This window comes from Heterocephalus glaber, unplaced genomic scaffold (assembly GCF_053883595.1).
Source record: "Heterocephalus glaber isolate CG9 unplaced genomic scaffold, H.glaber_assembly_v1.0 deba00001504, whole genome shotgun sequence".
Taxonomy (NCBI): domain Eukaryota; kingdom Metazoa; phylum Chordata; class Mammalia; order Rodentia; family Bathyergidae; genus Heterocephalus; species Heterocephalus glaber.
The window spans coordinates 14519358-14534587 of record NW_028258324.1 but is presented as its reverse complement, the minus strand read 5'-3'; the positions used below and the strand labels follow the sequence as shown (position 1 = coordinate 14534587).

At 34.9% G+C, this 15230-nt stretch overlaps 1 protein-coding gene across 8 annotated transcripts in view; it reads right to left on the bottom strand.

Annotated features, from left to right (window-relative positions):
* Positions 1–15230, bottom strand: part of Armc8 (armadillo repeat containing 8) — an 88839-nt gene that overhangs the window by 46580 nt on the left and 27029 nt on the right. For all 8 annotated transcript variants that reach the window (XM_004834308.4, XM_087186207.1, XM_087186208.1 and 5 more), the window contains 8 exons: positions 13209–13280; positions 11451–11593; positions 11254–11351; positions 5965–6057; positions 4910–4990; positions 2877–2952; positions 2687–2777; positions 1575–1635 (listed from right to left, as the gene is read on the bottom strand). In XM_004834308.4, coding sequence (XP_004834365.1) covers positions 1575–1635; positions 2687–2777; positions 2877–2952; positions 4910–4990; positions 5965–6057; positions 11254–11351; positions 11451–11593; positions 13209–13280 — 715 coding nt within the window. The remainder of the gene's footprint in view (positions 1–1574; positions 1636–2686; positions 2778–2876; positions 2953–4909; positions 4991–5964; positions 6058–11253; positions 11352–11450; positions 11594–13208; positions 13281–15230) is intronic.

The following is a 15230-nucleotide window of genomic DNA, read 5'->3' as shown; positions in this document are numbered from 1 at the left end:
TTATTTACCTAAAAGAGAGAAAATATTTTAATCAGGAATTACTACCTTAGATAAAGTATGCCATTTTTTCTTTAGTGATTAGATGGTTGAGATGACTTTTATTTTGTTTTGGGGACTAATATCTAGAGTTGCAAAAACAAAATACAACTTTAAAAATTCAGTGATCTTACCTTTCTCAGAGTCCAACAACTCTCCTAAAATGTGAGTGAAATGCATCAATCACAGCTGTTAGGTTTTCTCAAGAACTTGCTGGAATGATTGTGGTATCCACTAGTTCAATTTTACTTCTGAAGTCCTTCAAAAATCTTGCACTGGTCTTGGTAATTTATCTATATTAGGCTCTCAATAAAAATATTCCATGTATTTACTATTTCTAGGGGTAATAAATCCAATTTAAAGGATAATGTCAAAGCAGAAATTGAAATGTTAAGTTACAGAAAGCCTTCTTCAACTACTGCATCAACTGTGTTCTGCTGTTTTATAAGTTTTTATTACGTTTGCACCACAGAATTTAGCACTTTGTTATTCCCTATTGATTTCCTATTAGGTTTTAAAATTCAATTCTGGGTTTTAGAGGGGAAGGCCAATTCTCTTCCTAACAATACTATTACTAATATTTATTGATACCATAAATTCATGAAGTTTTGAATTTAATGCTGACAAGTACTACATAAAGATATACTACCAAATCTATCTTACCAATGAGAAAATAAAGATTAGAGAAGTAAATAAACTAGTGACTTGTACAGAAGCCCTCAACATTCTAATGCAGAGCTGTTTACTTAGGAGATCCTCAGATTTCATGAAGTAAATCAACTCTTCACTGAAGACTAAACCAAAATAGTCTTAATACTCTTTTATTCTTGGACAATGATAGAGAATTCACATTCATAAAATAACACCACAATCAATTTTATTATACTTAGTCTTTACAACAAATATTTTAATGTATTTAATATACTACTACTCAAAATCACTGTGAAGTAGATGAGTGGGAATTATTGCCTCTATTTTCATAATCAGGAGTCTGAGGCAACAAAAGAATAAAGGACACCAAGCCAGTCAGTAGTGGAAGTATTAAAACCAGAATTTAGTTCTTAGGACTTTTAGGGATGAACTCTTGTCCAGGTTTTCTTAAGTTCAGGTTACATTTATTATACCACAATGATGATGGTTGCTTTAATGTGTTACTTATTGTCTCATTAAACTTTTTGTAGCTGTGAGAGTGTCATAAAATCTTTACCTGTAGAACTGGCAAACTGCCTACAAGACTGTGCAATAAACTGAGTGAAAATAAAGGATGAAAGTGTATTTTCCATTTTGCCTAACCATTCTTTTATAATTTCCTCATCTTCCTGATTACCAGAAAATGAAAACGTTGGGATAAGGAAAAAAATGTCACTTTGATGCTCCAAATACATCTAAAACCAATTTTTACAAGCTACATTGCATCCCACTGAAAAAAAAGAATGGTATTTTAATATTGTATATTATACACAGAAACATGAAATTCATATCCAACATGTATTAACACTGTATAATTTTCATGTTTTTCAGAGAATTAATTAGCTTACCTTTAATACAATACAGTTATCATCTGTCCGAATTGCTCCAGCTCTACACATGTAAGTTAAACTGGGATAAAACGACAAAAAGAAAGTTTGTGCTTAAGATTTATGGTTTTAAAAGAAAAATTATTTGCCTTTAAGATTTTATGGTAAGAACAAGAAAATCAAGTATAGTATTACCATTTATTTTGAGGGAGATTTTGATACTCCCTTACCTGAAATTTAGTCATATAAATAGTATGCCAGATATTAGTAAAATTTTTCTACTCGTATTGTATAGGGCTTAAATCTCTCTTGCTATTATCATTGTTGTGAGGCTTATTATGACTTTTTTTATGGTTGAAGAAATATAAAGTATAGACTTTTATTCAATTTTTTTGTTATGACTTTTTTTTTTTTTTGGTACCAGGGATTGAACTCGGGTCCTTGCGCTTGCAAGGCAAGTGATGGAACCACTGAGCTAAATCCCCAGCCCTGTTATGACTTTTTAAAAAAACAATTTATATCACTTTACCAACAAAAGCAAAGGTTCAGCTTTGAAGTTAAGACAAAAGTCAAGCAAACAAAAACACAAAATAAATATAATTTATGATCCATGAGTGATTCATCAAAAAGTCCCAATTCTCCACTAGAAAACCAAATTAGCATAGAACCCTGAACAACAGGTGCTCAGTATATTTGTTAATGTATTGATAATGCAACTGCAATTCTCACTCCATATTTCTCTATCTTTATATTTTTGTATCTTTATATTTCTATCTTGGCTTAATATTTAGCATAATATACGTTGGTTACATTTGATCTAATTCTGTTTTATTTCAACTGAAATACAAAGAGAGTAAATTGAAGATGGAATACTTTTTTGTAGTCATAGATATTATATCAAAGTTCCTGTTCTGCATATTGGAATAAACCAACAGTATAAAAAACTCCCACGTCCATTATATTAATATATAATCCATTATATTAATAATGCGACAGTAACATGACTTTCAAATTTCAAAATCTCAAGGTAGGGAGTGGAAGTGAGCAAATTACTGTCCAAAAACTACACTATATTAAAAAAATACTCTCTATTCATAAAATACTATTTCTTCCCATATTGTTTTGACTTTTACCATTTTGCTGACGTTAGCTGCATCTCAATAGGCTTATCCCTCTGTAACATCTTCACAAATATCTGCGGTAACAATTCTCCATCAACCAAAACTAGAAATAAAACAAACAACAAAGTTTAAAGAAATTCTTTAAATCTACAAAGTTCAAAAATTAAACCACGTAGAGGTGCCACTGAAAGTTCCAGCCTACCGTTTACCAGGGTCATGGATACCTGGGGGTTTTCAAAAGCTAAAACGGAGAAGCATTTCAGGGCTTGCATTCGAACCTGTGAAAATAAATGAACAAATAAAATACGCATTTATTTTATTTTTCAAATATGAATTTAATGTCTCAGAATCTAAATGCTTCTTTTGAATAAGTAACTAATTCTGCTTAAAAAACTAAAAGTGGGATAGGGTGTAGTTTAGTGGTACAGTACTTGCTCGGCATACATGAGGGCTCCAATTTCAAACTCCAGCACTAGAGGAAAACAAAATTTTAAAAAACCAGAAGAAGGTCTCAAGGAAATAACAAAAATACCTGTATATCTGAAGAGTACAGTAAAAGTTAATTATAAAAAGTTCAAATTACTATTGAAGTAATAAAAAAGAAATAACAGTGAGGAGGAAGTAGTAATTATAACTAAGTCCTTACTCAAATTTAAAAGAACATTAAATAGGATAGAATTTGTATAAGACAGGGGAACTTAAGAACAATTACCAAGTTCTATTCAAGTGGGACATTTCTTATTCTCTAACTACAAACCAGAGAACTGAAGATGAAAAAAGCACTCTTGGAAATGTGTGTGGTGGATAGAGGACAGAGGCAAAGAGAACAGGGGAAACGATGATAAAAATAAAAGTTTAAGAAGGACTAATTTAACTTTTTAAATATTCATGAATTGTGCTACTATTCCTTAAAACTAGGTTACTGGACTAGGATGGTACCAAGGGCCCAATCTCCTAATCACATGAAATATGTTTTAATATTGCAGGAGTCCCAGGACAGCTGTTATTTTTCATTTTCTCCATTTGGTTTTCATCAGATGATTTCATCCTTATTTCTGAGGCTGAGTCTACATATAACTTTCTTATAAGGTTCACAGGCACTCACAGGGAGTGTGAAAAAACCCTGTTCCTCACCTGGATAATGCTCTACATGTGCCCACAGGTGGAGCACAGAATAGGTTAATGACAGAGACTGTGAAGCACAGAGTAATGTGACCACATTATTTCCCTTCCACAATCTATAAGTTTTTAAAATTTGTTAAAGTAAGTAAGTCTAATACAGAAAGGATGAGAAACAGAGAAAGAACAGGGGGCATTAATGAAACCTAAGAATGGCAAAGTGATGGGACAATAAATAGCTGCCCCAACCACTGTTTCTTAATGTGCAAGTGCTAATTGATTTTGACCTCTAGAGCATAGGGCACAGAAAGTAGTTTCAGGATATATTTCCTTCTCCTGCCTATGGTTAGTTTCAAGCTGGCTCCATTCCCATTTCTATCCTTTTGAGTTCTTCACCCACCAAGACCAAACTTCAGATGTCTGAGGTAGGGAAAACAGACATATTAGCAGGTCCTACCTGAAATAAAACTACAGACCAAAAGAACAAGTGACTGCTTCCTCATTCTGCTATATCCAGTTCTAATGTAACACAAGGATAATGTCCCAATATGTACTAAAACTTGGTAGTTGGGCAACAATGACTGGTCAAAGTCTAAACTCAATGTCTAATAATGTATACATAAAAGGCAGTAAAGAAAATTTAATAAATCTGAAAACTCTTGACTTTTTAACTCAAAATACAAAATAGAATATATTTTAAATATTGATATATATATGTGGGTATATGGTATGAGTTGGAGTCACTGTGGCTAAATAATGGCTTCAAATAAAAAATCTATATCCTTCCTGATACAGCCAGCTACTGTTTCTGTATATTTGAAGGCATCACCTCAAGCAGCAGCTTTGGCACTGAAACCTAACCAGGAAAGACTTGAAATACTGTTTAACAGGTGAAAATCATTAGCACAATCATATCCTGAAAAAAAAATGAAAATGCAAGGGCAACTCTTTTTTCAATAAAAGAAAATTGTTAGGTAGCATAAAACTGTATAACATTTTACTGATAAAATACTACTCCTGATCACAATACCTTATTAAAGAAGCAATAGAATATTCAAGCCTCTTTCTATACACCAAAAACAAGATAAAAATTTAGCCACATTTTTAACATCTTACTTTGTAGGACAGTGAGGTTAGTAGGTGAGCAATATTCTGAACTGCACCATGGTTAAATAAAATTGTTTGATGATCTGGCCCCTGAAAGAAAATAAACAATAATATATTAAAAGTAGGATTCATTTAAATAAAATCATATTCACCTAAATGTAGAAATCTACATGCACTATATTGTAGATTTCTCAGTAACCCTTTGCTTGCAAAACTCTATCCCCAAAAGCAGGGTAGACATTGTTTTTAGTCTTACAAGGGACCCCAGTTCTACAACTGCTATCTCTTTACTTTCCCGAAATATGGAAGTGAATAGAGAAGTTATCCTGGAACATGCCCTTCCAACTAGTAAAACAGTGTATTACCAACAGAGTTACTATGAATTCTGCATTTCCCTATGCCTCCAGGAGAGAGTGACACCATCATGCTTACAACTCAGGACTGATGACTACTCAGGGCAAATTCTAAAACTAACTGCAAGAGAATCTAATACCACAACACATCATGAAGGGTTTCAGTAATACAGTTTCGAAAAGAAAGGTAACACTCAAAAAAAAAAAGAAAAAAAAAAAGAAAGAAAAGAAACATAGCACTCCATAGCTGAGAAGTGAATGTATCTTGGGTTCTCTATTTCTCATTTCTCTTTTTAAAATGATTGCTTCTTAGAGTAGCAAAATAGAGATAGGAAGATAAAAGTATTTTGTTTTTCACCAACTCTGTTTTCTATCCTTTGATTCTTCATAAGTTTCTCTTTTTGTCTTTCTAGAAATCAAGCTACAGGTACCTATTGGTTAGTGAGGCAGCAGCTACTGGGTGAAAAGTATATGACCTTTTGTGGTCTTAAACTCACCAAAACAGGTCGCAGAAACCTGAGTAATTGCTTAAGAGGTGGCAATAATTTAGAAGTGAGAATTTCAATAAATAATTACTAGCAGCCTGTTTCTGTTCTTTAGTAAGTCTACTTATATATGTATAGTTTACCTCTGAAAGACTCACAAATAAGGCACATCTCTTAAGGGCATCTAAGATGTTACATTATAGAGAACATTTACTCTGGTTCTTACTTTACAGCAGTGTGAGAAGATCTGACAGATATACTCCTGGGTATAGCGGGACCTGCTAAGCAGCGCCATGAGGTGTGGTATCACTGTGGCATCCTGGAGTGAAAGAAAAGGAGAGAATGAAAACAAGAAACTTAGACCTTGGACATACATTTGACAAAGCGTTCCCATGAGAAGGTACACAGAAGAGCCTGTTATCTAAATGGCAGTGTATCAGGGATCAGAGCATAACAAAAGCAATATTGCCATCAAAACCGTCTAGACAAAGAATAAGCAAAGGGACTTTCATATCTGTCTCAAAATGAAATATAATGATAAAACTCAAACTCTCTCCCATAAAAAGCCTACATCCTCAATATATAACAATCTCATTTCAATAAGTCTTGACAGAAATCAGATCTGAAACAAAAATGTGAAGTGATTAATAAGATATACAATAGCTTATAAGAATTACTACATAAAAAAACTTGACAATTTTGATCTTGAGATGTTATAGCTATTTCCAATCTGCACAAGACAATTTACATGATTAGCAACTTCTCAAATAAAGCCCACTATTTGCTTACTACTAACATTTAGATGGTGGCATAGGAAAGAAAAGAATACATCTGCCTTGCTGCAGTGTTCTCCAAGAATTCCTTTTATAATGCCAAAGAAATTACACATCGAAAGAGAATTGGGCCTGAACCACAGATGGAAAAGGAGACTTAGCTCAAGCCTTCTAGTCAAAGCTGTCAGGGGTGCTGGAACTATGCTTCTCAAGTATGAATGTACATGTAAATTTCCAGGGGATGTTCTGTATGTACAGTTCCGATTCTATAGATTTGAGGTAGGATCTAAGAGTCTGCATCATAACTGGCTCCCCAAAAAGGTTGATTTTTCTGGTCCAGAGACACACTTTGAAGACCTTTACAAATGATAATGGAGGCAAGGAATAAAAGAATGTGTAAGGGCCAGGTGTGGTGGCGCATGCCTGTGATCCCAGCACTCGGGAGGCTGAGGCAGGAGGATCACAGTGAGTTCGAGGCCAGTCTGGAAAACAGTGAGTTCAAGGCCAGCCTGAACCACATAGCAAGACCCTGTCTCAAAAAACAAAAACAAAAAATGTGTAAAGGCTGGGGGTATGGCTCAGTAGTAGATACTTGCTTAGCATGGATGAGGTTTAAGGTTCAAAGCCAGTACCATACACAAACATACATACATAAATGGGATGGGACACCCAAGATGTATATAAGTTAAGTAGGAAAATAAAAGCTGTTGATTCTCTAAAAGTGGAATCTTTTCTCCACTTGTTAGTATAGCCTTCTGTGTTGTCACAAGCATCTTAAAAAACAAAATGCAAAACTCAGAATCCCTCAAACAAAGTCAAGTACTAAATAAATAGGAAGAAAAGGAAGAGATAAAATAAGAACATTAAGTAAGGGGAGGGGAAACAGTGGTGCTATGGGCAGAAGACTTGGAAGCAGGGAGAAGCAAAGACAGAACAGGCAGTAGATCAAAAGATTATCAGGCTCCTAAAGTTATCTCTACCTTTTCCCTTTCTTCCATTGTTCTCTCAGTCACCAATTTCCAACAGTTTCAACGTGACCTATCCCATATCTTCACAATTGCTTCCTGTCTGTCAACTGTGTTTATATGTCTGATTTACAGATGATGAAACAAGGCACAGAATGGATGGTTACATAAATCCGGTATGGTGGTCCTCACCTGTAATTCCAGCATTCTGGGAGACTGAGGCAAGAGGATTGTAAATTTGAGCCCAGCCTGGGTAACTTAGTGAAACCCTGTCTCAAATTTTTAACAAAAGCTGGGGATGTAGCTCAGTGGGAAGGCCTTGAGTTTAACCCTCAATACCACAAAACAAAACAAGTAACAAACAAAAAGCCAAAAATCTCAGTTAACATAATTACCCATCTGATGAATAGGATTTAAAACTAGAAATCCTGCACTCTTCTGATTAGACTATCCTGTCTCTATTTAGTACTTGACTTGCCATTTACAACTAGTGAGTTACAAGCCAACTCACAGTCAATTACATCAAATGACTGCTCTCTGTCAGTTATCCCTCCAATACTTTTTAGGATTCTTTATTATCTCTGAGATATAAAAATCTCTGAGGCATCAAATAGAGAAATTTCATAATTTAGATTATCTCACTATCTAAATTTAACCACCTTGGGTCTTAATCGTACTCCTGTAAAAAAAAAAATTGGCCTAAACCAGATTTTTCCAAACTGTGCACCATGATCCATGAAGTGGGACATGAATCATTTTAGAGTGAAGAAGGAGTTCAAACACCTAGTATCAATTACTCCACCCATTATCCCTGGGCTGCGGTGGGTGAGAAGTGCCTAGAGTACAGCAGACAGATGATTGATTTAACTTCTTTGTAAATAGGATAACATGATTTCAAGGAAACAGACTGATACTAGTCAAGTCCCTCTCTATGGAACGCTTTGAGTAGAATGCAGTCCATAGTCCTGAAGTGAAAGTTCCTGGGCTCTACACCAGACTACTAATCAGAAACTTTATAGGTAGGATCCAGCAATCTGTGTTTAATAAACCCTCCAAGTAATTTTAGGACATGCTCAACTGGGAACTGTTACAGTATACAATCTATGGACTGATGAGGCATGATTTCTTAAAGAATGTCACGTAAAACTCTTGAGTAATCAAAAATTAAGGTGTTTCATAATTTAGACACTACTGTGTAAATGATCCACAAATCTCACTTACACACCATATGTATCACTGAGGACAGAGGAGTATGTGTCTAACAGAGAAGGGATGGACTGTGAAGTCACAGAACATGTCCCTCTACATGCTTGCCTTGCCTATGCCGCTCTTTGCTTATATTTTTGAAATACTTTATTCTGGATAAGCTCTCAAGAACTCTGATTTGTATGTATCCAATTTGACAACTAATCGTCAGGTGAGCTCAGAGAATCACAACTGGCATGTTTTTTAAGAAAGTAAACTTTTAATTCTTTTGGGAAGGTATCCAGAATAGGAATAGCTGCATCAAATGGGACCTCTTATCCTAGTTTTCTGAGGTATCTCCACACTGATTTCCACTGTGATTGCACCAGTCTGCACTCCCACCAACAGTGGAGAAGGGTTCCTTTCTCCCCACACCCCCGCCAGCATTTGTTATTGGTTGATTTCTTGATAGCAGCCACTCTGTCTGGAGTGAGGTGCAATTTTAGCACTGTTTTAATTTGCATTTCTTGGGTGACCAGTGATGTTGAACATATTTTCATATATTTATAAGCTGTTTGTATTTCTTCATCTGAAAATGCCCACTTTTGGATTGTGTCTTTAAATCTGGGGGGGGGGGTAATTTTTTGCAATGTTTTGTATCTTCTAGATATTAGTCTTTTGTCTGAGGGTCTACTGGCTAGAATTTTTCCCCACTCTGTTGGTGATTTCTTTTGCAATGCAAAACCTTTTTAATAGGGTGAGATCCCAGTTGTTGATTCTTTGTATTATTTCCCGTGCAGTCTGGGTTTTGTTCATGAAGTCTTTCCCTACCCCTATGTCCTCAAGAGTTCTTAATCTGTTTTCCAGCAGATTTAGTGTTTCTGTTTTAATATTTAGATCCCTGATCCATTTTGATTTTAGTTTAGTGCATGGTGAGAGACATGGGTCCAGTTTAAGTCTTCAGCATGTAGAAAGCCAGTTTTTCCAGAACCATTTATTAAAAAGGCTATCCTTCCATTGGATGTGTTTGGCCCCTTTGTCAAAGATAAGGTGGCTGAGTGTGTTTGGGGTTGTTACTGTGTCTTCGAGTCTGTTCCACTGATCTAAAACATCATACCACAGCGATATATGCACACCCATGTTTATGGTGACACAGCTAAATCTTGGCAACAACCCAAATATCCATCAACTGATGAATGGATAAAGAAGATATGGTTTCTCTATCCAATGGAGTAGTACTCGGCCATAAAGAAGGATAAACATGAGACATTTATAACTAAATGGATGCGTTTTGAAGCTATACTCTTTTTTTTTTGGTACCGGGGATCAAACTCGGGTCCTTGTGCTTGTGCAGCAGGTGGCAAAACCACTGAGCTAAATTCCCACCCTGAAGCTATACTCTTAAGTGAAATAAACTGGGCACACATGTGTACATATTGCATTGTCTCTCTGGTATATGAAACTGAAAATGTAAATAGGGACCAAAATATATAATAGACAATGTGAAATAAGAAAAAATCATTCAACAGGAAGGGGGAACTAGAGAGGAGAGGAAGAAAGGAAGGAGGGAAAAAGAAAAAAATGAGAAAAGGAAAAAATAGAAATGGGGCTTTTGTAAATAAGGAAGGGGAAGAGGGATTGAAGGGAAGGGAGGGTAATGGGGGAAAAAAAGGAATCAAGATATATCATGTAAAGGTACAAATTCCCTAGAATGAATGGGATCATTATGTAAATCTAAATTGTACCAAAAAAATTAAAAATGATTAAAAAAAGAAAAGAAAATGAGAACAAAATAGAAAGCAGAGGGCATCCCATTTGTGTAACTCTGCTGTGATATTTGTCTCAGGATTCATACACACACAAACAAGTTCTCAGGTGTTTGACAAAGCAATGGAAAAATATATTTTTTATGTAAATTGTAGGTAAGTTGTTTAAAAATATTGGCCTAGATAATTTTCATTCAGAGTCCAATTAATAGATTAAAAGATCCTTTCATAATCCCTGAGGCTTTTGAAAACCACCAGCTGACTCCAAACATCTTTGGATTCTCTCTCACAGGTACTCTCTGATTCCAGCCTGGCAAGTAAGCCTCCTGCAAACTGGTTCTGGCCCACCTCTTTAGCTGGAACAATGACGACCTCCCCATAGGAGATCATTCTGCCTAACATACTGCAGTTCTCTTACACCAATCCTTCCCAGAATGGGCTCCTTCCTCTCTACTTCTTTGAATCTTATCCATTTATTTAAGACCCAGGTTAAATTCTACCTTCTCTACAAAACCTGTTCTCTAGGACTTGAATCCAAACTAAGTAGCATAAACTATATACTCTTGCTTTGTCACATAAAGAGATAAAAATGGGCCCTTTTTCTCTTTAACAACTTATAAATTCCATAAGGTCTGAAACTATTGTTCGCTTATTTACAAAGTCTAAAACATTTGATATTTATAAATAAGGAAGTATTTATAAATAAATACTCAAACACTTCTTGAGACTTTTCTACATATCACAGTCAGGAAGCATTTGGAAACACTAAGCCATTTGGGAGTAGGCTATTAATATAATTAATGACTTAAAAACATCCCACACTCACTGTATACAACAGCTCCTCTGGAGTGACAGGACTGGTAAAGATGGTACGTAGGCATCGGAGGCAAGCTTCAATGAACTTCAGGTCTGGGGACAGCAGTCCTATTAACAGAAATTATATGAAATTCATCTTTTCAACCAGAATTTAAAGCACTGCAAACATTCTAGTCTTTACTGATGCAATAATGGTTTCCTACATACCTTGCAGTAAGGCAGGGATAATATGGCAGTCTAGTAGAGACTTGACATTATTTTCAGTACCCATAGCAAGACTTCCCAGCACCACTGCACATTCAGTTTTTAGCTCAGTGCTTGATGTTTCTTGCTGAAGCAAATACAACAATCTAAAAAGAAGGAACTTGATAAACAAAGAGACTAAAAAACAAAAGCAAATTAATGTGACCAAACAATGTATTAAAAGAAGGCTACTAGTATATTCTACAAAATAGAAACATGGTTGGTTGAGATTTTTGAATATTTCTGGATAATGGTAATTTATTTATAGCATCTGCTAATTCAATAAAAAAACATCTGGGAAAAGTCTTGAAGAGATTTTCTTCACTTTAAACAAAAGGACTATCATAATAATCTCAATTTACCAAACTAAAGATGTGAAAGTTGCATACATGAGGTCTCTGGAGAAATGATACTATAATCTGTTATCTGCTACTTCTTGGGGGTGTTTCTTCAAAATATGAAGACTCCCAATATCAGGTACTGTTGGATATTAAATTCAAACTAGAAATGGGCCCTAAATAGAGCTGTAGTGTTAAGAGAGTGAAGGGCTAGCTAAATTATAAAATACTCAGATCTTATGCAGCTCTTCAAGCAAGGAAAGCTTTCTTCTCTGTCCAAATCTTCCATTTGCAAAATGAGAAAATTCTCCCATTTCCAATGCAGCCCAGCTTGCCAAATAAGTAGTCTCTAAATCCTAACCCTTTACCACTTATGACCATCTCCCTTATATTCTAAAGTAGAATCCTTATGTTCCCTAAAACACAATCCCCTAAGAAAGGCTGCTGAGAGCTTTGTGAGTACTAAAGGATATGTTTGAAATTGCTGATGTTAAAAACATTAAAACCATTAACCCTGTATCAAAAGAAAAAAAACAAAACTTCAAAAATTCTGAATAAAAAACTTACAGTAACTGTATATAAAACTTAGTTTTGTGCAGCAAAGGAGGCAAAGAGAAGTTATATAAGTATTATTGCCTGCCAAAATGAAACTCACTAGGTCATCAGAAGAACAAATCAAACTTCCTATGTTAATTTAAAAAAACAGGAAATTCTTTTTTTTTTTGGTACCAGGGATCGAACTCGGGTCCCTGTGCTTTTGAGACAGGCAGCGTAACCACTGAGCTAAATCCCCAGCCTATTTCTTTTTTTTAATTTTTGTTTGTTTGTTTGTTTGTTTTTTTAGGAAATTCTTAAAATCAGAAAAAAAGTAGGATGAAAAATTAAGGAGGTTTTTTCCTTCTCTTTAAATTCAAAAAGGTCTTGAGAATCCTAATAAATTACCCATCCACACAAAACCTGCAAGAGCTCTAAGGAGATGGGGAAGAAAATATCAGGCTGGTGAAGATAGCTTGGGTACCCAACAAACTCTTGTATTGTAAGTCAATGGTCTTCTGATTTTTTTTTGGTACCAGGGATCGAACTCAGGACCTTGTGCTTGTGAAGCAGGCAGCGGAACCACCAAGCTAAATCCCTGACCCTCTGAATTATTAATGTATTAATATATTTGCTTCTTATTCCATTTGATGGTATTATACATGTATATATATTTTTTTCCTTAGGGATGGTTCATGTACTTCAAAGCATTTCCTTTTTTTTTTTTTAAAGGATTCATTTTAAAAATAGGAAAGACAATATTTTAAAACGGGTTCTTACTTTTGAGGATAAGAAATACATGTGAAACATAGTGTGAAAGGCAGAAAAGGGGATTAGATACCAAACATACCTTGGAACAGCTCCTAAAACAATGAGATTGGCTTTCTGCTTGTTGTTTCCAATGACAGCATTTTTCATGTCTCTGAATTCAGAGGAAGAAAAAAAGGTGCAGTGTTGAGACATCATAGAGGAAATATCAAAGCTCAATTCTTTCTATTTTATCATACTATATCCTGGATTGGCATATATAGAAATTAGTACAAAGTCAAAAGCACTAACCCTTTCCACCTGGAGGGCTAAAGAGACAGAACAGAGACAGGTACCAAGTAACTGTGGAAGCTTTAAAAGAGGAAAGTAGTGTACAAAGTAGAAGTCCTGAGTACAGGCAATGACTTCCAATACAGACAGAGTTGAATTCTCCTAGAAAGGGTACCAATCCTTTGAATATAAAGGAATTTAGGCCGCCTTCAATGGTCACAGCTCTGGGAGAGGGGAGTATAAACCACCAGCTCAGGGAACTTATCTGACCTTCTACCAGAGATCGCTTTGTTCACTTTCTCCAGCTTTTTCTGACTTTAATGTTTAGACTATGATTCCATTTTATGTTTTACTGTCTTTTAGTTGTACCCTGTTGGGTTCTGTATCATTCTTTTCTTTTTAATGGTTGCTTTAGAACTTTCAATACATCATTTATCACACTCTTAATGTGATATTATCCCATTTCACACGTGCTTTAAAAGCCTTCCAACTCTACTTCCATTTCCCATCCTTTCTTTGTACTACTGTTGTGAATTGTATGTTTAAAATGCTTAGAAACACCATAGTACATTGTTACTATTTTGTTTAAGCAGTCATCTAAGGAGATTAGTAAAAATTATTAAATCTACTGTTATATTTCTCATATACAGTATTCACTAGTCTTTTTTATTCTAGCTACATTTTACCAAGCATAAAACTATTCCACAAAAAAGAATACCTCTACCAATGACCAAGCAGTTCACAAGTTCGTGGTTGGTTCCAAAGCACATTTGGGTATAAAATAACTAGCTCAAAACAAAGACAGAACTACCCATAAAATGTTTTAAAAATACTTCTCTTTATCAGTCAGTACTGTTGTCTTCATATAGAACACTAGGTGTTTCCATACAATAGTAGTTCTCAAAGTGGGAAGGAGGGCATTTACCACCCTCAAGGGGTAGTTCCACAAGTCTATAAGAATGTCTGGAAATTTCTGGCCACAGCATTACAAATAAAAAGTTCTTTCTGCATAGTTTTCTTTTTAATATTTGAATTTTTCAGTATTATACTTACCTTACAAATAAAAGGGAGACACACTTTATCAAAAGTTAATCATCTTGGAAAATCAGATCACCTGTTCAGTGGCACTTACTGTATATGAGTCACCTATACCACACATGCATAATCAGTCTATATTTGTAGTTCTTGCTATACCTCATTAAGTGTTCTAATGTAGTTAGGTCTAAGTATTTACACTGCAATGTAATTAACAAGTTTTATCTTTTATATTATAAGAAGGGAAGGCACTATATTATATTTAAAATTTTATAAGTAAGTTATATTACTATGAGTTTAATTTCAGGATAGTACCAGGGTCTTTACAAAATATTTAAAATAGGAAGTCTGAGAATGTTAAGATCATTGTTAGGTAGCACTGAAGTTTTTAGCTCATTCATTTCTTTCATATTCCAAATGAAGTTCTCCTAAATATTTGTTAAGCACCTGAGTTTCCTTCTTTTTAGATAGCAGAGGTCTATAATACATAGGAATTTTTTATTTTAGCTAACCTGGAAAGCTACAATTCTAAGAAAATTGCATAGTTTACAAAACAAGATCTTGTAGAAAGTAAAGGGGGATAAAAATTATTTTTAAAAAATCAACAAAGGCCAGGGATTTAGCTCAGTGGCACCGTGCCTGCCTTGCAAGTGTAAGGTCCTGAGTTCAATCCCCGGTACTGAAAAAACAAAAACAAAAACAATTTAAAAATCAACAAATACGTATATATTTCCAACATCAACCACGTTCACTGGCATTCAATATCTGGTAATGGGCTTGGGATGTAGTTCACTGGTAG